The sequence below is a fragment of the Festucalex cinctus genome, chromosome 6 (assembly GCF_051991245.1).
Source record: "Festucalex cinctus isolate MCC-2025b chromosome 6, RoL_Fcin_1.0, whole genome shotgun sequence".
Lineage (NCBI taxonomy): Eukaryota > Metazoa > Chordata > Actinopteri > Syngnathiformes > Syngnathidae > Festucalex > Festucalex cinctus.
The window spans coordinates 8092113-8113031 of NC_135416.1; the positions used below are offsets into that span (position 1 = coordinate 8092113).

The following is a 20919-nucleotide window of genomic DNA, read 5'->3' on the forward strand; positions in this document are numbered from 1 at the left end:
TGAGTCTAGAACCGTGTAACATTTGAGAGTAAAACATTCCACAAAGAAATCGCCCAATGTGGGGCTCAAACCTACGACCCTGCGATTAAGAGTCTCATGCTCTAATGACTGAGCTAACCGGGCCTTTTGCTTTTTGGTTAGTACTGCATTTTTATATCTGGTATGGAGTCTCGAACCGTGAAACATTTGAGAGTAAAACATTTCACAATGGAACCGCCCATTGTGGGGCTCGAACCCACGACCCTGAGATTAAGAGTCTCATGCTCTCCCGACTGAGCTAACCGGGCCGTTTAGTTTTTGGTTGTTACTGTGTTTTAAATCTGGTATGGAGTCTAGAACCGTGAAACATTTGAGAGTAAAACATTCCACAAAGGAACAGCCCAATGTGGGTCTCGAACCCACGACCCTGAGATTAAGAGTCTCATGCTCTACCGACTGAGCTAACCAGGCCTTTTGCTTTTTGGTTGTTACTGTGTTTTTAAAATCTGGTATGGAGTCTAGAACCGTGAAACATTTGAGGGTAAAACATTTCACAAAGGAACCGCCCAATGTGGGGCTCGAACCCACGACCCTGAGATTAAGAGTCTCATGCTCTCCCGACTGAGCTAACCGGTCCATTTACTTTTTGGTTGTTACTGTGTTTTAAAGCTGGTATGGAGTCTAGAACCGTGAAACATATGAGAGTAAAACATTCCACAAAGGAACCGCCCAATGTGGGTCTCGAACCGACGACCCTGAGATTAATAGTCTCATGCTCTACCTACTGAGCTAACCAGGCCTTTTGCTTTTTGGTTGTTACTGTGTTTTTAAAATCTGGTATGGAGTCTAGAACCGTGAAACATTTGAGAGTAAAACATTCCACAAAGGAACTGCCCAATGTGGGGCTCGAACCCACGACCCTGAGATTAAAAGTCTCATGCTCTACCAACTGAGCTAACCGGGCCGTTTGCTTTTTAGTTGGTACTGTGTTTTTAAATCTGGTATGGAGTCTAGAACCGTCAAACATTTGAGAGTAAAACATTCCACAAAAGAACCGCCCAAGGTGGGGCTCGAACCCACGACCCTGAGATTAAGAGTCTCATGCTCTACCGACTGAGCTAACCGGGCCTTCTACTTTTTGGTTAGTACTGCGTTTTTAAATCTGGTATGGAGTCTAGAACCGTGAAACATTTGAGAGTAAAACATTCCACAAAGGAACCGCCCAATGTGGGGCTCGAACCCACGACCCTGAGATTAAAAGTCTCATGCTCTACCAACTGAGCTAACCGGGCCGTTTGCTTTTTAGTTGGTACTGTGTTTTTAAACCTGGTATGGAGTCTAGAACCGTGAAACATTTGAGAGTAAAACAATCCACAAAGGAACCACCCAACGTGGGGGTCGAAACCACGACCCTGAGATTAAGAGTCTCATGCTCTACCGACTGAGCTAACCGGGCCTTTTGCTTTTTGGTTAGTACTGCATTTTTATATCTTGTATGGAGTCTCGAACCGTGAAACATTTGAGAGTAAAACATTTCACAAAGGAACCGCCCAATGTGGGGCTCGAACCCACGACCCTGAGATTAAGAGTCTCATGCTCTACCGACTGAGCTAACCGGGCCGTTTGATTTTTGGTTGGGACTGTGTTTTTAAATCTGGTATGGAGTCTAGAACCGTGAAACATTTGAGAGTAAAACATTCCACAAAGGAACCGCCCAATGTGGGGCTCGAACCCACGACCCTGAGATTAAGAGTCTCATGCTCTACCGACTGAGCTAACCGGGCCGCTTGCTTTTTGGTTGTTACTGTGTTTTTAAATCTTGTACTGAGTCTAGAACCGTGAAACATTTGAGAGTAAAACATTCCACAAAGAAATCGCCCAATGTGGGGCTCAAACCTACGACCCTGCGATGAAGAGTCTCATGCTCTAATGACTGAGCTAACCGGGCCTGTTGCTTTTTGATTAGTACTGCATTTTTATATCTGGTATGGAGTCTCGAACCGTGAAACATTTGAGAGTAAAACATTTCACAATGAAACCGCCCAATGTGGGGCTCGAACCCACGACCCTGAGATTAAGAGTCTCATGCTCTCCCGACTGAGCTAACCGGGCCGTTTAATTTTTGGTTGTTACTGTGTTTTAAATCTGGTATGGAGTCTAGAACCGTGAAACATTTGAGAGTAAAACATTCCACAAAGGAACCGCCCAATGTGGGTCTCGAACCCACGACCCTGAGATTAAGAGTCTCATGCTCTCCCGACTGAGCTAACCAGGCCGTTTACTTTTTGGTTGTTACTGTGTTTTAAAGCTGGTATGGAGTCTAGAACCGTGAAACATTTGAGAGTAAAACATTCCACGAAGGAACCGCCCAATGTGGGGCTCGAACCCACGACCCTGAGATTAAAAGTCTCATGCTCTACCAACTGAGCTAACCGGGCCGTTTGCTTTTTAGTTGGTACTGTGTTTTTAAATCTGGTATGGAGTCTAGAACCGTCAAACATTTGAGAGTAAAACATTCCACAAAAGAACCGCCCAATGTGGGGCTCGAACCCACGACCCTGAGATTAAGAGTCTCATGCTCTACCGACTGAGCTAACCGGGCTGTTTGCTTTTTGGCTGGTACTGTGTTTTTAAATCTGGTATGGAGTCTAGAACCGTCGAACATTTGAGAGTAGAACATTCCACAAAGGAACTGCCCAATGTGGGGCTCGAACCCAAAACCCTGAGATTAAGAGTCTCATGCTCTACCGACTGAGCTAACCGGGCTGTTTGCTTTTTGGCTGGTACTGTGTTTTTAAATCTGGTATGGAGTCTAGAACCGTGAAACATTTGAGAGTAAAACATTCCACAAAAGAACCGCCCAATGTGGGGCTAGAACCCAAAACCCTGAGATTAAGAGTCTCATGGTCTCCCGACTGAGCTAACCGGGCCGTTTGCTATTTGGTTGGTACTGTGTTTTTAAATCTGGCAATTTGACTCAGGCAATGAGTCTCTCAATTGTTATTGCTGCCCTGCTAATGTGAAATATATGCAGTTCGTGGCAAATCTGTTGGCCCTCTGGGGGCCCCTTATTGCCTGCCTTGCCTGATGGCAAACTACGCCTCTGGTCCTGGGGCTCTTATTTACTTACACCAAGCCAATAATGAAACTGAGGCGCCACTTTAAGTATAAAACATTTTAATTATCTTACAATGAGAACGTACACAATACCTTCAAGTGTTTGCTCAAATGTAGCCAGCACCAGGTACTCGTGCACACGCACACTCACGCACAACACTCACTCATGCATACACACGCACGCACAACACATTTTATAACATACACGTCCGCTAACAGGAACATATTCACAGGTCTCTGGCACAGAACGCTCCCCTTACTAGCCGTTCTTCTCTTGGCTGTCCTTTCATATACTTTCTCGATTCATATTTCAGAAAGGTTGCCCTCGTTAAAGCTCCGCGGAATTACAAACATTTGACGAGTTGCTCGGCAGGGTGAGGGTGTTCAAAAGTGACGTTTGTATTTGGCAGGAATATTGATTTGACAAGCACCCACAGGAGACCACTCATCATCATCATCATCATCATCATCATCATCATGGTCATACTGCTCCACCACACTCGCCGTCACGATTCGCACTTCAGAGCGGATACATTTCTGATTATTACATAATCTCTACTCTTTTTAAAATTTAAATTATTCTTTCAGAAAATACATTTTTCACAAGGCACATCAATAAAAGTTTATGTGTGTGTAGGGGGGACTGCATAAGAACTACAAGTTCAGATCAGATGCTCACATTCTATCAAGGGCTGTTGAGGCCACCGAAAAGAAAAACACCACCAGATTAAAATATTCAATTTGCAGTATCGGTACTAGATTGTTTGCATGAGTGAAAGTGAGGGGAGGATTAAAAAATAATAATAATAATTTTGAGTAAATATTTGTATTTTCTGCTACGAAAAATGAATTGCAACATGATAAAAAACAAATTTGTACGTAGTAATAGGGAGGAGGGGCAAGTTTGCGTTTACAATTATGAACTCATAATCTTACAAATTAATGACGTGGTTTTTCTATTTTACAAAAAAAGGCAATTTAATATATTTTGAGGGTAAAAAGTATTAATTTGCTTACTTTTCATTGACAAAAACAAAATGAAAAGAGTTTTTGATGATGAAAAAAGGCCAAATATTACAAGAAAAAATACTTTATACAAAATTGAAGTAGTAACTGATGATAAATAAAAAGACAGAAATTGCAAGAATGGAATAATTTTAGCAAAACAGTTAAAAAGACTAAAGTTTATAATAATTTGGGAGGAAAGTAATCATTTTTAGAAAAAAACCTGCATTATAATTTGTGACCTTAACATTTTGAAAACGTCATTTACAAAACAAAGACTTCACTTCTAAACAATTACATTTGTATTTATTTTTAGAGAGAAAAAGTTTTTAAAAACATGATTTCTGTGTCGTACCTTTACAACTACCTTTACTGTCATAAAACTACAGAACAACAGTTACGTTTATTTATTTTTTTAAATTCGTGTGCCTGCATTGCTTTTTCTCCAGAATTAATAAGAATATTCTCATAAAATTATGCCCCCCCCCCCACCAATACCTTTGTAATCATCACAAAGGTCCTAAAATCTACATTTGTTTTTCCTCATTTTAACTTAAATCAACATAATTTTAGGACCTTTACTACTTTTGAAAAAAGGAAAAAATTAAAAATAATAATCTTGCGTGCGTGGCCCAATAATCTTTGGCAAACAATTGCCGCTGAATCCTATTGGTCAAATCTCGCGTACTCCCCCCCCAAAGCAATTGCCTCACTCACTCCGTCCTCATCATTACAGGGAGGTTCTGTGCAAGAGATCAACATCATCTTTTATGCCATGAAAATGTTTTTTTCGCAAAGCGTATCGCTGCCACACCAAAAAGAAAAGAATCCAGTATCACTTCTAAAAACCATACAGTAATGACATCGTTTTTTTTTTTTGTCACAATCCATCAAATAGCAATTATGCTAATTGTGCACTCATTTCCATTCTACTCGGAAGATAAAGAATGTGTCTACAGGTGACTGCAGATCGGTGTTCAATATGTTGCTTAGAATTCAAGTACTACAACATAGACGCTAACTAGCATTAGCATTACGCTACTGTGCCTTTAGGTAGTTGTTTGGCTGTTTAACAGTAAACTTGAATGGGAGTGGCAATTAATAGCTCAAAGCCTCTTTTTTTGAAGAATTGCTGCCTCGTTGCCAAATTGCTACGTGTTGGCAAGTGAGTTTAACCGCCACCATAAAGCCATAAAAAAAAAAAAAAAAAAAGATTCAGGCTTGTTTATTTTAAGCCGGCTTTGTTAATGTCAACGATTTAATAAAATTGTCCTCATATCTGTTTGAACAGAAACATCTTTCTGGCTAGAAACCCCCCACATTATAACAAACTTTTTAATGTCATTCCGTGATGCTGAGCCTTTTTTTGTGTGTGGCAGCAACCCGCTAGCAAACATTTTTTTTTTTTTTTTTTTAAACCAACAGACTAAAAAGAGCGCTACAAACAGTCATGTTCAAATCCTCGACATGAATGTAAACTGTCAATGACGAAAAAAAATAAGCTTTTTTTGTTTCGTTTAAATCTCCATATTTTTTTTTCTTGACCCTCCTGCAGTGTTTGAAGAGAGTGCAGATAGGAGGTCGTCAAGAGTTGGTCACTATGAAACGCACAAGTCAAAAGAAGAAGAAAAAACAAACAAACACCTGCTTGTCTTCCAAACGAAAAAGTGAAAAGAAAACAACCCTGGCCGCCCTTACAAAAAAAAGCGCAACGATGGTCGTATTGCTGTGTCAGCTAACAAAGAAAAAAAAACAAAAAAAAAAACACTGTTGTTGGGACGTTTGGGAGTCGATCACGCCGCAAAGCTGCCATCGGGTCAATTATTCTTGAAAAATCGCTCCTCGCCCCGGACAACTAACACAAAGTCTTTCAAAACAACAACAAAAATCATTTGCACAAAAACGCGCTTCAAGCCTGAAAGGTTCCAGCCCCCTGGTGGTGACCGTTTTAGTGGGGGGTGGGGGGGCGACTAGAAGCTGCCGTGGGGCGTTACCAGTGTGGAGGGTGGGGGCGCCAAAGGGTTGGAGGTCGTGGGGGGGGGGGGGGGGGGGTGCACGGACCTCTCCTGGCACGCCCCCTGCTGGTTGGAAGTGTTTTTGGTTGATGTTTCGAGTGGATGGGTGAGAGGGGGGACCTGAGTGGGGGACGGGGCTTTGGGGGCGGGGTCAGGGTGGCTCACCAAGGCACAGAACACAGCAGGAGAGTCTGCCCCCATACTCCCTTCCACAAGTCTTTCTCGTGACATGGATCCATCGTTCAAAGCTTAACATACACGCAGCGGACACGACATTAGGTACACCTGCACAATCTAACCAGACTGCATCCACTAGTTGGCCTTTACCGAGATAAGAGCGCTCAGTCGCCAGTGGTATCATTCAGTATCATGTGGAGAAACATTAAAGAGTTGGAATACTACAAGAAAGGAAAGACAAATCACAATATCACAAGATTTTGTTTTTTTTCCAAAGAAAATAATAATTTTACAAGAATAGCTTTGTTCGGGGAGGGGAAAAAGTTATATTTGTTTAAAAAAAAAAAAAAAAAAAAAAAAAAATGCACTATTGCAAAAAAAAAAAAAAAAAAAAACTTTTTAGAGAAAAAAAATTTGAAAAAATGAAATTTAACACACAAAAAAATGATACAAATGAAAAAAAAACTCACCCTTTTCAGAGGGAGGAAGATTGCAAAATGACAAGGGAAAAATACTATTTTTTTTTTTAAATATAATTTAAAACAATAGTCTTTTTAAAGAAAAAAATTTGGATTTTATGAGGAAAAAAAATGACAAAATATTAAAACAACTTGCAATATTTCACTTTTCGGAGTTAATAAAAAAAATTGCAATATGAAAGATAAAAAAAGGATTAATTTGGGAGTCACTTTACAAAGATAGTACATTAAAAAAAATATGAAAGATTCTTTTTTTAGGAGAAAACTTGGGGAGAATAAATTAGAAAATGAAAAAAGTCACAATTTAATGATAATTTAAAAAGAATATTTTAAAAAGGTCAATGTAAATTGTTGGGAATTTTCTGTTAATATTATAAAAGGAAATTGTAGTCTATTAATATGAGAGAAAAGGAATATAATAAAGCAATAAAAAGTTATAATTTTCTGGGAGAAAAAATTCTAACGTGAAATTTTGTTAATACCACCTGGGACAGCATTATTATCTCTGTAAAGGCTTTTGTATTGTATTTGTGTATACATTCATACTTAGTCAGTCTTGCATATTATATATACAAACATCAGTATGTATGTGCACACAAAATATATACATATATATTCATTTTTGTCTTTTTTTTTTAAAAGAGTACATGTAGGAAAATAGAATACAAAATGTAATGCGAGAAATAGACTACACTGGCGAATATAATGATTTTTTTGTGAAGGTTTGAGCTATTTTGAGCCTTTTAAATATTTTTTGTTAGTTTTTTTTACAAGGCCTAACATGATGGACCTTTTTTTTTTTTTGCAAAGATGTTGCCTGAAGTGGCTAACAGAAGCGCCTCCTCCGTCAATAGTGACAGTCGTTTGTAACCTTAAAGAAGGTTAGAAAAGATTATTCTTAAAAAAAAAAAAAACATGACGAGAGTTGGAAGGGGATGTTCAAGAACAGCGTAAAACAAAACAAAGGTGACAGAGCTGCTGCAGAGGAATACCGAGTTTGCCGTTTGGTGGTTTGACAAAAAAGTGTGGGGGGCGCGAGTCTCCCGTGGCGCCTCGTGGTCCCGACAGAACCATTTGAAACACTCGGAGGAAGCACCCTCCTCCTGCATGCTCTGCTACATCGCTTCGCTACTGAGCAAATAGTTGCGAAAAGGCCATATAGTAGTCCATCCACACCATAGGGTGTTATAGTGTAGTGGTCAGTAGTGTGGAGTAGTGGTGAGGCAACCCAACCAAAAAAAAAAAAAAAAAAGGAGGGGAAAGGCGGGGAATGATAAATAACTCAATTGCTAGTCATCTCTGCGGCAGCTCTGTGACCTTTCTGGCTTGTTTTTGTCAAAAACAATGTCTGAATTTTAATAATACCGCTGATGGAATTGAGAGGATTAGCCTAGCTTAACGTGCCTAGCTTTAGATTAGCATCGCTAGGTTTAGCTTAGCATGAAGACTGAAAATGGCAGGAAGCAGACAGAATGTTAACTTTTTCAGAACACTTTCAATCTGGAGGATACAGTTAGCCTAATAGCATAAGTTATTTTTTAACTTATTATCAAAACAAAACACAAAACAATTAAAAAAAATAATTCTGTACAGGTTCCCAGTTCTTTAGGTCATGGTAACCTGAAAAGTTTGAATCAGGGCCACTAGACTCATCTTGCTTGTTGAATTTTTTTTTTTTTTTTTTCCCTTTCTTGTTTTCGAGAAAATGCTATTAGGCTAACAATCTGTGTTTCGCAGCTGTCTTCAAGATAGTAGCAGTGTGTTGTGAAGCAGTTCTTGGAAATCTTTCCCAAAGTGATTGTTTTATTTTCCGTAAAAGAATAATAAATTAGATTGGGGTTTTTTTTGTTTTGAGTTGAAATAGTGTACTAGAAGCTAGTACAGTGGGTCTTCCTCAGCTTATGACTGTCTTGTCATTTCGAGGTTCCGAGGCATACTGTAAGAATACGTGGTCACGAATGCACAGCTACTGGTAACTGTTTTTCATTTGATTGATTTTTTGATATATGGATTAGAAGTAATTCTGACTTTACTAGTGTGTTACCATCGCAAATCGATAGCCTTCTTTTGACTTAACATGAGACTCAGCACTGTTTTACTGTGCTTACTGTTTTTATGTTATTATTAATTTATTGCAACTGTCTGTTGTATGACAAATATTTGTCCCATATGTAGAACTTTACATGCAACAGTACTGTAGTTGATTTATATGCCACTGTAAGCCAAGGATCCTCTGTAGAAGCATTTTCAACTTTACTTTTTTTTATTTTTATTTTTTTAAACACACTGCTATTTATTCTGAACACAACTGTAACTTCTGCTATGACCTGCCATTTTATAAATACAATTTCATTGTACAAATTAAATGGGATTTCATGGAATTTTAGAGTGCTGGTGCACTATATTTTCTGTTGTTCCATTGTTAAAACCAGGCTAACTGGTTCTCCTTCACCTCTCCGGTGCTAAGCCAAAACGTTTCCTGATTCTGGCGTGGGAACACTATCGATCTTCCCTTCACACTCAAGTGTCTGATTATTGCTTGTACTGTGTGGTGCGGCAAGGTAATGAGGTCCAAGTTGTGCGGTGACTGCAGAAACCAACGGAGGTGATTTGCATATTTTAAGGCCTTTGTCTGCGTGTTATTGCCATGTGGAGATGACACACAGCTTTTTGTTGCGTTATTGTTTGACGCACAAAATACAGACAGACACACACAAACACTCCCAAATCCTGATTAACAAGTTAAAGCTATCCATCTCACTGCAGAAATCCCCCAATGATCTCTGTGAGCTTGCAGTTATACTGGCTAAGGGGCTGGTTGGCTAGCTGAATGACTGGTTGACTTTGTTGTGGTTGACTTGGTTGGATATTTTGATTGGTTAGTTGATCGCTTGTATTGAGTGGTTGGTTGGTTGGTTGGTTGGTTGTTTTGAGTTTTGGCCGGGTGACGTGAGGTCAGGGAGGGAGAGCTGTTCGGAAGGCTTGTGTGGCATTCATAGGGTGCCTTTTTGGACTGCTCTGACATGGGTGGCGGGTACACACAGTCAAGGTGATGGTGGTCTGGAGGTGAGAGGGGCAGGGCGGATGGGTCGAAGTAGCTGGATCGTCTGGCCACGGGGATTCTAGCAGTGGTGTGGCTGCAGTCTGTGGGAATGTGGGGCCGTGTAGCTGGTGTCGCTGGAGCTGCTCTGGAGGCTGTAGTGGTCCTCCTCCTCCTCCTCTTCTTCATCCTCCACCTCCTCTTCCTCGGGGTCGCTGATGCTCCCCACGCTGTCGACCTCGACAGGTGTGAACTCCATGCCCTCGATGTCCACCTCTGCACACACAAAAACCCAAAGAGAGCAAACTCTTTAATTCCATCTTGGGACGACTTGTGAATTAATCATTGTACATGTCAAGTCAAGTCAAGTCAAGTCAAGTCAAGATAAGATAAGTTTATTTATATAGAGCTTTCATACAGCCTGAGCTGTAACAAAGCGCTTTGGGTCAAATGAATAACCTACAACCCAACCCAATTTTTTGGGATTGTTTTGCGAGTTATTAATTTAATTCGACCCAGCTTTTTGGGTTAGATAACTCAAAAGTTGGGTCTGTCCATTCTTGACCCAATTTGGGTCATTTTTGACCCAGCTGTTTTCTGGCAACCAGTTCAGGATGTACCCCGTCTACTGCCTGAAGACAGCTGGGATAGGCTCCAGCACGCCTGCCACCCTCGTGAAGATAAGCGGCTCAGAAAATGGAGGGATTGAAGTATGCATGGATTTTTTTTACAATGTCTTTATTGATTGTGTAGGTCTACCCACAGGAAGCATGTGTTCAGTTCCCACTCATTGATGACATAAATGTCAGTATGAATGGTTTTCTGTCTATGTACCTTCTGATTGATTCACACCCAGTCCAGTGTATAGTAGAAAATGGATGGATGTTTATTATTGTGCGCTGCTACTGTAAAACTGGAATTTCCCCATTGCGTGATTGACAAGGCTTATGTTATTCTACGTGCCATTCGGCAAGCCGTCCAACGGTCAGATATCTCCGCTGATTGAAGCATGCTGTTAATGTATCCTAGGTCAGCGTACCTTGCTCAGAGTCGGTGGAGATGGTGGAGCCCATGCTGTCAGTGCGGATACGCTCCACAGATCCAGACACAGAGAGCTGCTCGAGGCGGCGTTTGAGGTAGCGGTGCTCTCTCTGCAGCTGCTCCTTCATGTTTAAAGCCTTCCGGTCCTGCTCTTCCAGCTTCTGCACATACACACACACACACACGCACACACACAAAGGCCACAAAATCAATAAATGTTGGATCCAAGCGAAACATAAATTTGCATCAGAAATTTCATGGAGATAGTTTACTCATTTCATACATGTGAAAGAAAGGTAGCGGCAACACAACAGATACTCGTTTCATATGAAAAGATTGTTGCCAGGCAAGTAGTCCCACTCATTCCACAAATCAAGCTTTCAGTTTAAGATAGCCACCGATAATGTAAGAATTACTCATACTATTTTTATAACAATTTTTCAAAACGTATAACCAAAACTGAAACTTGATCAAACCAGTTTTATTTTCACGTCAACCAGGTTGTTACAAAATAATGTATGTAACAAATGCATTTCAACATTCAAGAAGGAAGTGGCCAAATGACCAAGCATACAAAAAATAAATACACTATGCTTTGCCTCAGCGTATTTGAATATTGTTTTTTTTTGGTGGTGGATTAAAGGAAGTTTCACACTGAAAAGGGCCTTTTCAGGTCAGACGACACAACGACAATAATCAGCGTACAATGTTTACACAGAGACAGCATGCACAATAAACAGGAAATGAAGAGTTAAAACTGGATTTTCTACCGACCACATGGCACTGCTGCTTCTGCTGTAGGTAAACAGAGCAAACGTTTGTACTTCAGCTTTGCTTTTGAGCAGACATCTGAAGACGTTTGGCCAAAAATGACTGGAACTCCTCTGTTTGAAGTCTTACAACCTTGACTTAAGTTCCAGCTGAAGAAAAACAAGCTCAAAGCAACATGCTTCACCGTAGGCATGGTGTTTGTATTGTGTATATATCTTTTGGAAGAGTTAATTTTCATATAATCAGACCGTAAAACATTTCTGCAAAAACATGACACATCCCCAGAAGATTGCCATACCTACGATATTAGAGGGAATTAAGCCGTAATCCCAACCCAGTCTTTGCAACTCATTTGTTAAGGGTCCTTTTAATACCTTGATGTGCATCTTGGCCCTTTTCAGCAAGCTCAGCGTGGTGTGTCTGGTACTGTCTGGACCCAAAGGCACCAGCTTCTTCAGCTGCTCCAAGTACAGCCGTAGTTTGGCGCGTCTGCAAGCACACAAGTGGAGGGTGAGTGAGTAACTATCGAAAAGCAGTAAATTGTGAGACGCTGTGACTTTGAAGGGCCTTTGCGAATACTTCTGTTACAAGACTCACTGTTTTTGTCTTGGGGGAAAAAAAACATTCATGGAGCAAGACAGACTCGTTACTACACGATCAGGAATGGTTCCCTGCGGATTTGCATGCTTGTCCTTGAACCACATGAAATGACACCTGCGCTTCTCGATCTGTTACTTTGGTCAGAATCAGTTGATGTTTGTAAACCTGATTGATATACCCCCTGATTTATTTTGTTTTCTACATAAACCAAAAAGTGTCTTAATAATCTATTGGGCAGCTCTCTCTTCTCTTATTGGTCAAGAACAGTCGTAAGGATGTAAACAATGGCTTGGTGTAAAGTAAGTCAACAGTATGATCAGTGTATACATCATTCACCATTCACTATCATTAGGTTATTTACGTTCATTTGGAGTGTTTTCTCTCCACAACCATAGCGATCAAATATTAGACTTAATCATTGGCTTCGTACTTGACTAAAGCAACCACACCGAGCAGGACACAAACTTGATTTAAATAAACAAAAAGGGTGCAAATGGGAATGGAAACCACACCACGGGTTCAGGGTCTGCCTTGCTAAACAGCTAAAGGCTCAAGCTGGCTACCCAGTCGTAGTCTCCTGGCGAGTCTGCATGCAGAAACCTGGAGCAAATGTCATTGTGGACCAAAACGACAGCCATGGGAAGTTCCCCATCTTACTCGAGAGACAAATTGCGGCCTCAGAAAACCTTGCGTTCCAGCCAAGTCTCCCCATGCCAAGCTAACGTCTCTGAACCCACAAGCAAACATGTCTGTAGATGCACATGTGCAGGTTTAATTCCATGAGAGTGGCGAAAAAAGCAACGGCACACGAACAGACTTAGCTTTGGATGTTTTGTATTATCCAAAGGGCTGCTTTTATTCACCAAAAAATATCCGCGGATTACCTCCCAGTCTGTCCTTGGTCCATTCAAATTTGTTCATGAGGGCCTTTCAATCCTCCATTAGTCAAGCTTGTCCATGAACCATTTCTTTGTTCTGAGCAAACCTTCCCCCCCCCCCAAGTCCCTCGTTCCTTTGGCTAACTCCATCTGAACGGTAAACAAACCCCAACAATGGAAGGTCTCCACTGAGCAATGCTGCAACTACAATAAACCTAATCAGGGAGATGAAGCTCTGTAAGAGGGGCTACGTTTGGACGAGCACTCACTCTTGACACAAGCACAGTCTTTTCCCTGTTTCGTCTTCAGGAAGGGCGTCGCCGGTGTGTTGTACACAAATAAGACCTCAGTCTGTCTCATTTTGAGGTCAGCCAAATACCTAATACATCGTAAGTCCAATCCAATTAAAAAATACAATAAATACTTGTTGAAAGTCATTTATACAGTCTTTACCTCTCTACAGGTGCATTTTGCAGTCCCTAGAAAGGGCGTGTGAAAGTTCTCTAGTTCTTTTATTTCTTCTTCTCCCAAGGGGCAGTCGCAATCCCCCCTTCATCCGGAGACTCACCCCCCACCCCCAAACCCTTTGCTCCACTCTGCCAACAGCAACACACCCTCGTCCCATCGGAAAACAAGTATCTTCTGAGGACATGGGCGGGGGGGCTCCACCTCCAACCTGCCCCAGTCACAGCCACATGAAGCACTTGGACCTTGGCCAGGGGAAGCAGGCAGGAAAGAGCTGGGGGTCTGCAGCACGGAGGAGCGAGCGGGGGGTTATTGGTGTTTTTCTGGAAGGGAGCGGGGTCCGAGCGAGTGGATGACTTTCTCTCCGTTTGAAAAAAGGGCTCTTTGAGCGCAGTGTGCTCAGCTGCACCAGGCAGCGCTCCATACACATCATCCAAAGGGTAACTTGAGCCAATGGGCAAGATTCTTGCACCCCACTTCCCCCTTCTGCCTCTCTTGTAATGAAAAACAAAAACAAGGCGTTGCCTTGAAGATTCTGCCTGACTACCCGCTTCTCCCCACCTAACAAAATGGGCATTTTTTGATCACTTACTCACAACACCTAGCCTGTATACCAACCGCATAATTTACCTGGCATGTAACAACTGGTAAGGTGTACAGATGCACCCCTTCCATTATTTTGAACCACAGATCAGCAATTGGCTGCTACATTTCCTTGATACACTGCATGATTAACATTTTTTAATGGGATGGGAGGATCGCTTCTCTTGTTTGGAACACCTGTTTTCATGCCAATGTCGCACTGAGCAGATTAATGTTGTGATGGTGGAGGTCAGCATGGAATTAGACATTATGGTGACTCTCTTTTTTTTTTTTTTTTAAGTATTGAATCAATAGTGCCTCTGCTGGTTGCAGTAGTGGTGTGCACAGAGGGCTTTCAAAACCTTCGCTGGTCTAAAAATTATCAAAAGCACTGACCTGCACTTACATAAAATGTTACCAATTTATTTCCAACAGTTTTTGTCTTCATTTCATAGTGTGTGTCTTGGTTGCATAACTTCCATAACTTTACAGTGGTTTGTGTATGTGCGTTTTTTGTTTGTTTGTTTGTTTGTTTTTTTCACTCTCTAATCAAATAGCTAACCTGGCAATAGCCAGATGGATATGTTACATATCTCCACAGTAATTTTGTCGGGAAAAGGCGGGACATTCTGTATAATAATTCGAGCTGATTGGACAATGCGACCTTCTACACGTTTGTTTTAAGCAATCACGGCCACGGGTTAAAAGTTCACGTTCATTCTTGTCGAAGCGGGAAAAGCACGAACATCTTACCAGGTAGAAATGCACGAAGCGCCCCTCTTTGTTCAACATTCAACAAGGAAACGGTGAGCAATTCTGCGAGAACACAATTAATTGAAGCGTTCATTCGTCCATGTTAGTTTGTTTGTTAGCTCCGACGTTGGCGCTTGTTTTACTGGTTTTGTCACAGTTGCATATCCCGCCCCCAAACACAATGTCGCTCTGTGATTGGTCCAAACCACCAATGAATGGCGGTTATCTGCGGCAGCAGTACAAGATGTATTCTCCGGAGTTTGTGATCTCACAAATACCGCGAGAATTCATCTTGCGAGAGCAAGGTTATCAAATAGCAGCTTCTGTTGCTAGATCAATGTAAACTTCCCAAGGCCTTCAGCTTCAGGATTGCTGATTCAGTGTTAACGTTGCCAAACAGACACAATTGAAATATCAGGTTATTTATTTATTTATTTATTTATTTATTTATTTATTTTTTCAGCAAAGCTCAAACAACCAGATTTCATTTTCAATACAGCAAGCCAGATGGGTTCGGTCGGTTGACGTCAGCATTTTTCTATTCCCTGATTGGTTTAGACTAGAGCTACTCGAGTGGGATAAAGCCGGTGAGAAAGGGACATGTTTTTGGATTTTGTCATGTTATTAGATAAATAATGATTGTGAATTGTTAGAATGCAGTGAAGAAATCTCGAATGTCGTGTTGGAAGATAAACAGTTATACTGTTTTGGTCTAATGTTACACAATCTAAACCCTTCTTCAAGACAATAATAAACTACATTTATATTAAAATGCTGAATGGAAGCATTGAAATGATAGCCTGACAAGACAAGGTTGACAAGCCCATTTGGGTTAGAATTTGTTTACCCTCCACAAACAGTTGTGGAATAATTACCTGTCGTCATAACAAGCCCCATTATGGGCAGCAGTGTTTCACTCTGGCTGCTGTAAAAACATACACTTAATTGCACATCTGCTTCATTCGTACTATTGAGGTGTTCTTGTGACAGATCTCTCCACGATGGATGTCTATGGGGTTACTGTTACAGACGTGTGCTTTTATCTAGCCTGTGTGATTACAAAAGGGGTAAGCATTGAAGAATGCCCCAAGAGAGCCATCTTCTTCTCAACAATCTCAGGCTCATTGCTGTTCTGCAGCTTTAAATAATATCACACGATCCTCATCAGCAGATCTGGCCAAGCCGTCATGGTAATATGATTGCTCCCTCTAAAAAAAGAGACTGCAAAATCGACCAACAACAACAGTCTGAATGCTCATTCATAATGGAAAATGAACTTGAACTAGAGTTGAACTATTTAGGGGAAAGGTTTAGGGTTTTGAGGTTTTTAACCTTCACATTTGACTTAACTCTGTAAAACAGACGACTCTAGTTACACTAGCGTCCAACTATTAGATGGTGTACCTTAAGGCGCCAAGTAAACGTTTCTCAAAGATGTCTTACCTTACAACCAAGTAGTAGCTTTGAGCCTCACATTGCACTCTTGTTTTAATATTGACATTCTGTATCCAGACTTGCAACAAGTCTGGGCAAGACCTCCATCAAGCACTACATGTTTTGTTTGCTGTTATTGTGACTGTGTCGAAGAAAAGGTTGCAATGCGCCTGATGTGCATCTCTCAGACAGGACCTGGTCAAAGCTGGTGGGGCGTCCCTGACAACTCGTAAGCATGTGCTTACCCACTGAAGAGACACACTCACTAGTATTTTCTCCAGAGTCCACAGCTCATTCGAAGGGGGACGAGAGTCTGCCTCACCCCCCCACCCCCACCCCCTGCCTCACTCACTTTTTGTTATTCCCAAGTCAAGCCCTGGTCACGCTATGTTTATCAGATGGCCCCAAACAGCCGTGCAAAGTGTGGCACCACAATGTTGTGTAGATGAAGGCGAGCGGACAGATTGCACCGTCTGGTATGCATGGTTATGAATCGCATCACATTTTCCAATTTGTCTGGCTGCAGAAGTGGATGCTCTTTGATTCTGAAGTCGTAAATACTGTCACAGACAAAAGGGTGTTTACAAGAGCCTAAAGAAAATGGATAAGAACTGTGTCTTTTTGGTTATTTGTTTACTTGAATGAATGCAGCATTTGAAAATGACTCGTCTCCCAGTGTGGAAGTTTTTGAAAATGATAGCCTTACAGTCTCGGTCTAAATCCTCCGTGTCCATTACTTAATTGCCAACTACTGGCCCGGCATTCATCTTACAGCATTTCCAGTTGTTTTTGCAAATCTTCAAAACTTGTTCCAAAACCAAGATAACGAAATACGAACACGATTGAAATGATCTTTGACAACTGTGCTAGAACGAGCATTGCCTCAACTGCAAAACAAAAATCAAGACAGATTTGGCTTAAGTCTGCAATTGAATTTGAAGGGGAAATCACGTCTGCGGGGAAGCAACCACCTGACTGTTCTCACATGCAGAGTACCACGGGATGATTTGTGTCTGATCTCTGGCCTTCCTCATCCCTCCGCCCACCACCTCCCTCCATGAGAGGCTGTGCCAAAACAAAGCTAAAGCAGAGAGCGGAAAAGGAACTTTAAAAAAAAACTGCTGAAACTGGAGCAAGCTATTTAAACTGCTGACTTGCGCTCCAAGGTTACGCGGGTACGGATCGGTCCATTCTCACAGATTCACTCAAGCCTTGGTCGGCGAACAACAATGGCTATTTTAAGTCAACGGTAACGGCTGTGTTTGAGCGAGCTGCACCAGAGACGTGAACATGCCCAGTTTGACACAACAACTCTTTCGAGCAGGGACTTATGAGTGCACAAAGGGGCGCAGGTTATGAGAAGGACAGCCAGTGCAAACAACAGAACCTCAACCCTCACTCGCTGCGCTGCTTAATGAGGCTGCTGCGGCCCAGCAAATTCCTCAGCACATATGCACAGGAATGAGTGGCTTGACTGGCACACAGCCAATCTTACTAAATGAAGGTCAACAGTCATCAGAACCCCCCATTCCAGTCTTTCCTCACACCGCTCGCGGCTGCGGAGAAAAGAAAATTCCAGGCCTCTGGGGTTCGATCCCACAAAAATAACATTTTAGGATGAGGGTCATCTTGGCAGCTGGAAAAGCATGTGAACTTTACACCGTCATACCACAAGATGCCAGTTTAGTTCAGCTCACCATGTTATGGTTAGGAACCTTAATCTAATGATGGAAGAATAAACTACACATGAACCGTGTAACTTTATAGCAGTGTGACACAGTCCAATGTATTCAACAAAGACAAACATAACATTATACTATGTTATGTTTGTCTTTGTTGAATACATTGGACTGTGTCACACTGCTATAAAGTTACACGGTTCATGTGTAGTTTATTCTTGGAAAGTGGAGGAACGTTAATTGTTCTTTCTTAAGTGTTGTATCTCGTATATCGTAATCATATTGTGTGATAGTTCTGTGTTGGCCGATCATCAAATGTCTTCCTCAAATGTCCTCTTTTGACACTGACACTGTACACTTATTAACATCCTTTCCAGGCATACATTCATGAAAATGTCCTGTTTTCATTGTTTTTCACAGGACAAATTAGCCTGCATTGAATTTGACTGATGCTTTGCGCAACAAATGGTGGGCGGAGTGCACTGCCTTGTTAACACGAGCGGTAGACCGCAGGCTACGCTCAAGTTGACCCTAAAGGGAAGGGAAAGGGGTGGGTTTTGTATGCACGTGTTATTTTTATTTGTTATACATAAAAAAGTATTTGTTTCCTAAGAAAAAAGTAGATCACTTTTGTTGTTAGGAAAAGCCTCACTTCCGAAGCATTCGACTAAAGTGCTGAGCTGTGTCTGTCAATGGCCCAAAATTTTAGAGTTATACATATCTATAATGTATGGCATATTTGAGTGAACTTTTGAGTATCAATTGAGTATCTTAGGGCCGGTCCGAGTAACCTCTTTTAAGGAAATCAAAATATGCTCACCCTAGATAATGCACCACTTACCCTAAATTGGTATCAAAACACAGTATACCGAAAATAAATGGATGTACTGATCAAATTTGGTTTAAAATTTTCACCGTTTCGACATATCAATGGGAGGGGGCGGGAAAATACAGCTCACAATATGCTGCCCCCTATTGGTTTGACACAAACACATATTGTAAAGATAGGGTCTGGAGTTCGGTTCCTACACTAGCAACGTAAACCAAATTTGTACATAATTCAGAACAAGGTATAATCTATCACAAACATCTGCTAACACTATTGTAAAGTCCCAATTTCAGCAATGATTTGAATGAAAACATCTCTACCTCATAAATATAAAGTAGAGCAGTGAGTGTGGCAACATATTCTTGTGTTGGGCCATAGTCTTCACCTAATTGCATCATAAATTGTAACTGAACTTCGTAGACAGACAGCTTGATGTATATAGCATAATATGCTGATGTTTTACCAAAGCTGAACCGTGGGAAAGAAAATATAATACTTTGTCCTTGAGGCTTTCTTCCTATCAAGTTATTTATCCTACAATGGTACAAAAATGTTGTTTTTGGCTTTCAAACAGAAAGTGTACACACGCACGCACACCCCTACATCTGGTGGTCTGTTTGGCATGCAGTGAGAGTGAAGCACTTCGCGTGAGTGTGGATCACCACGGTGCAACTGGTGCAATCTGGGCTTGCCACTGTGGTGGTTCAACATCTGGCTGGCAGGTTCCCGGTGTGCACACTGCACATATGGGTGGAGGAGGGCTTGGGGTGGTGAAGGAGCCTACCCGGGGGCCAAATAGGCGTACAAACACATATACAGTGGGTCTTTCAGCAGCTCCTCATCAGTCTCCCTGTCACCCTGCGGCCCAGCCCTCAATGTGTTTTCATTTAAAATCACATCACATGTGCCGTCTGTGAAAACAAGCGCGGACGTGAAAGTGGCCGTGCATCGCACATGCACACTAGAGGTGCAGCGTGAGAGGCCTCTCTCGCCCTGATATGAAATGTCAGTCACACAGGGACAAGACGTGTTTGTTTTCTGTCAGCCACCCCCCACACACATCTCAGAGACCAGCGACAACTACGAGACGAGTCAGACGTATACGCGTCCCTCATAAACACGATCCCCTGACGGCAGCAACATGACGCTGGCGCTCACATGACTGTGCGCTGACACGCAAGCAGCGTTACTTCACTCAGCACTCGAAACTTGGCGATGAAACAACAGGAAGGCAAAGAGTGCTAGTATTTCAAAAGGAGCGTTTCGATTGTCGGGTGATTGGGAATGCCATGTGAGCGCAACTCATTTGACTTTTCTTATACAATCCCTGTGTGAACACAGATCATTACAAAATCCCTTCCTCAGCACAGAGGTGCTTACACTGGTCTTAACAGGAAAACAGATGTCAAATAGAAGTTTAAGAGGGGCGCGTGCAAGCAAAAAGCAAAACAGAAAGAAATGAGAGGACGACGCTAAAGAAAAGGGTTCCCTGTGTGTCGTCGGAATCATTTCAGCACAATGTCAAATGACAGACTTGGAAGTAATTGCCTTCCGCTGTGCGCTCGCAGGAGTTGGGACGGACTAGCATGGACAAGTTCCGAGAGCGCCAAAAACACATTCCCCTGACACGGGGCGAGCTTGTCTTTTCTAATGAAGCCCTGTCAATGATTAGCACGCAGGAATCCTGTGCCATGACAGAAGAGCTCAGCATTGATGTTTACTGTAAGACAGGATTAGGAACAGTGGGGTGAGCGCCAAACAACCACGTGGAGGAATGCAACAAACTTGTAAGGTAAAGCAAAGGCAAATATATGCCAGTGAAGTTGAATGCATTAAATTTGTACAATTGTACATTTTTCAGGAATAATATGCTTCTTAAAAGTAGACAAGCTCAGAGTTCATTATGAAACTTCAGTTCAGTGAGCATTAGGGCTGTTCATCGAATCAATAAAAAACTATTTGATACGTATCCTCATGCGCGATATAATTCAAAGGATGGTTTGATTTTAAAGTGGATTGATTCGGGGCGATTACGATTCAATTTAATATGTTATGGCTCAGATTGAGAGGGTTTG

General features: G+C 41.7%; 1 protein-coding gene and 15 non-coding genes across 16 annotated transcripts in view; all 16 read right to left on the reverse strand.

Moving 5' to 3' along the window:
- Positions 1–214: 214 nt before the first annotated feature.
- trnak-cuu (transfer RNA lysine (anticodon CUU)) lies at positions 215–287 on the reverse strand. The gene has a single exon. It is a non-coding gene; the product is annotated as a tRNA-Lys (tRNA).
- Positions 288–377: 90 nt separating this feature from the next.
- trnak-cuu (transfer RNA lysine (anticodon CUU)) lies at positions 378–450 on the reverse strand. The gene has a single exon. It is a non-coding gene; the product is annotated as a tRNA-Lys (tRNA).
- Positions 451–542: 92 nt separating this feature from the next.
- Positions 543–615, reverse strand: trnak-cuu (transfer RNA lysine (anticodon CUU)). Its single transcript has one exon. It is a non-coding gene; the product is annotated as a tRNA-Lys (tRNA).
- Positions 616–705: 90 nt separating this feature from the next.
- Positions 706–778, reverse strand: trnan-auu (transfer RNA asparagine (anticodon AUU)). Its single transcript has one exon. It is a non-coding gene; the product is annotated as a tRNA-Asn (tRNA).
- A 92-nt stretch (positions 779–870) lies between these two features.
- trnak-uuu (transfer RNA lysine (anticodon UUU)) lies at positions 871–943 on the reverse strand. Its single transcript has one exon. It is a non-coding gene; the product is annotated as a tRNA-Lys (tRNA).
- Positions 944–1034: 91 nt separating this feature from the next.
- On the reverse strand, positions 1035–1107 carry trnak-cuu (transfer RNA lysine (anticodon CUU)). Its single transcript has one exon. It is a non-coding gene; the product is annotated as a tRNA-Lys (tRNA).
- Positions 1108–1198: 91 nt separating this feature from the next.
- trnak-uuu (transfer RNA lysine (anticodon UUU)) lies at positions 1199–1271 on the reverse strand. Its single transcript has one exon. It is a non-coding gene; the product is annotated as a tRNA-Lys (tRNA).
- Positions 1272–1362: 91 nt separating this feature from the next.
- trnak-cuu (transfer RNA lysine (anticodon CUU)) lies at positions 1363–1435 on the reverse strand. Its single transcript has one exon. It is a non-coding gene; the product is annotated as a tRNA-Lys (tRNA).
- A 91-nt stretch (positions 1436–1526) lies between these two features.
- trnak-cuu (transfer RNA lysine (anticodon CUU)) lies at positions 1527–1599 on the reverse strand. The gene has a single exon. It is a non-coding gene; the product is annotated as a tRNA-Lys (tRNA).
- A 91-nt stretch (positions 1600–1690) lies between these two features.
- On the reverse strand, positions 1691–1763 carry trnak-cuu (transfer RNA lysine (anticodon CUU)). Its single transcript has one exon. It is a non-coding gene; the product is annotated as a tRNA-Lys (tRNA).
- Positions 1764–2018: 255 nt separating this feature from the next.
- On the reverse strand, positions 2019–2091 carry trnak-cuu (transfer RNA lysine (anticodon CUU)). The gene has a single exon. It is a non-coding gene; the product is annotated as a tRNA-Lys (tRNA).
- A 90-nt stretch (positions 2092–2181) lies between these two features.
- On the reverse strand, positions 2182–2254 carry trnak-cuu (transfer RNA lysine (anticodon CUU)). The gene has a single exon. It is a non-coding gene; the product is annotated as a tRNA-Lys (tRNA).
- Positions 2255–2344: 90 nt separating this feature from the next.
- On the reverse strand, positions 2345–2417 carry trnak-uuu (transfer RNA lysine (anticodon UUU)). The gene has a single exon. It is a non-coding gene; the product is annotated as a tRNA-Lys (tRNA).
- A 91-nt stretch (positions 2418–2508) lies between these two features.
- On the reverse strand, positions 2509–2581 carry trnak-cuu (transfer RNA lysine (anticodon CUU)). The gene has a single exon. It is a non-coding gene; the product is annotated as a tRNA-Lys (tRNA).
- Positions 2582–2672: 91 nt separating this feature from the next.
- trnak-cuu (transfer RNA lysine (anticodon CUU)) lies at positions 2673–2745 on the reverse strand. The gene has a single exon. It is a non-coding gene; the product is annotated as a tRNA-Lys (tRNA).
- Positions 2746–3139: 394 nt separating this feature from the next.
- The window catches only part of mxd4 (MAX dimerization protein 4), a 31035-nt gene continuing 13255 nt past the window's right edge, over positions 3140–20919 (reverse strand). The window contains exons 4-6 of the mRNA XM_077524819.1: positions 11999–12113; positions 10852–11014; positions 3140–10088 (exon numbers count right to left, since the gene is read on the reverse strand). Of these exons, the coding sequence (XP_077380945.1) occupies positions 9895–10088; positions 10852–11014; positions 11999–12113 (472 nt within the window). The 3' untranslated portion in view covers positions 3140–9894. The remainder of the gene's footprint in view (positions 10089–10851; positions 11015–11998; positions 12114–20919) is intronic.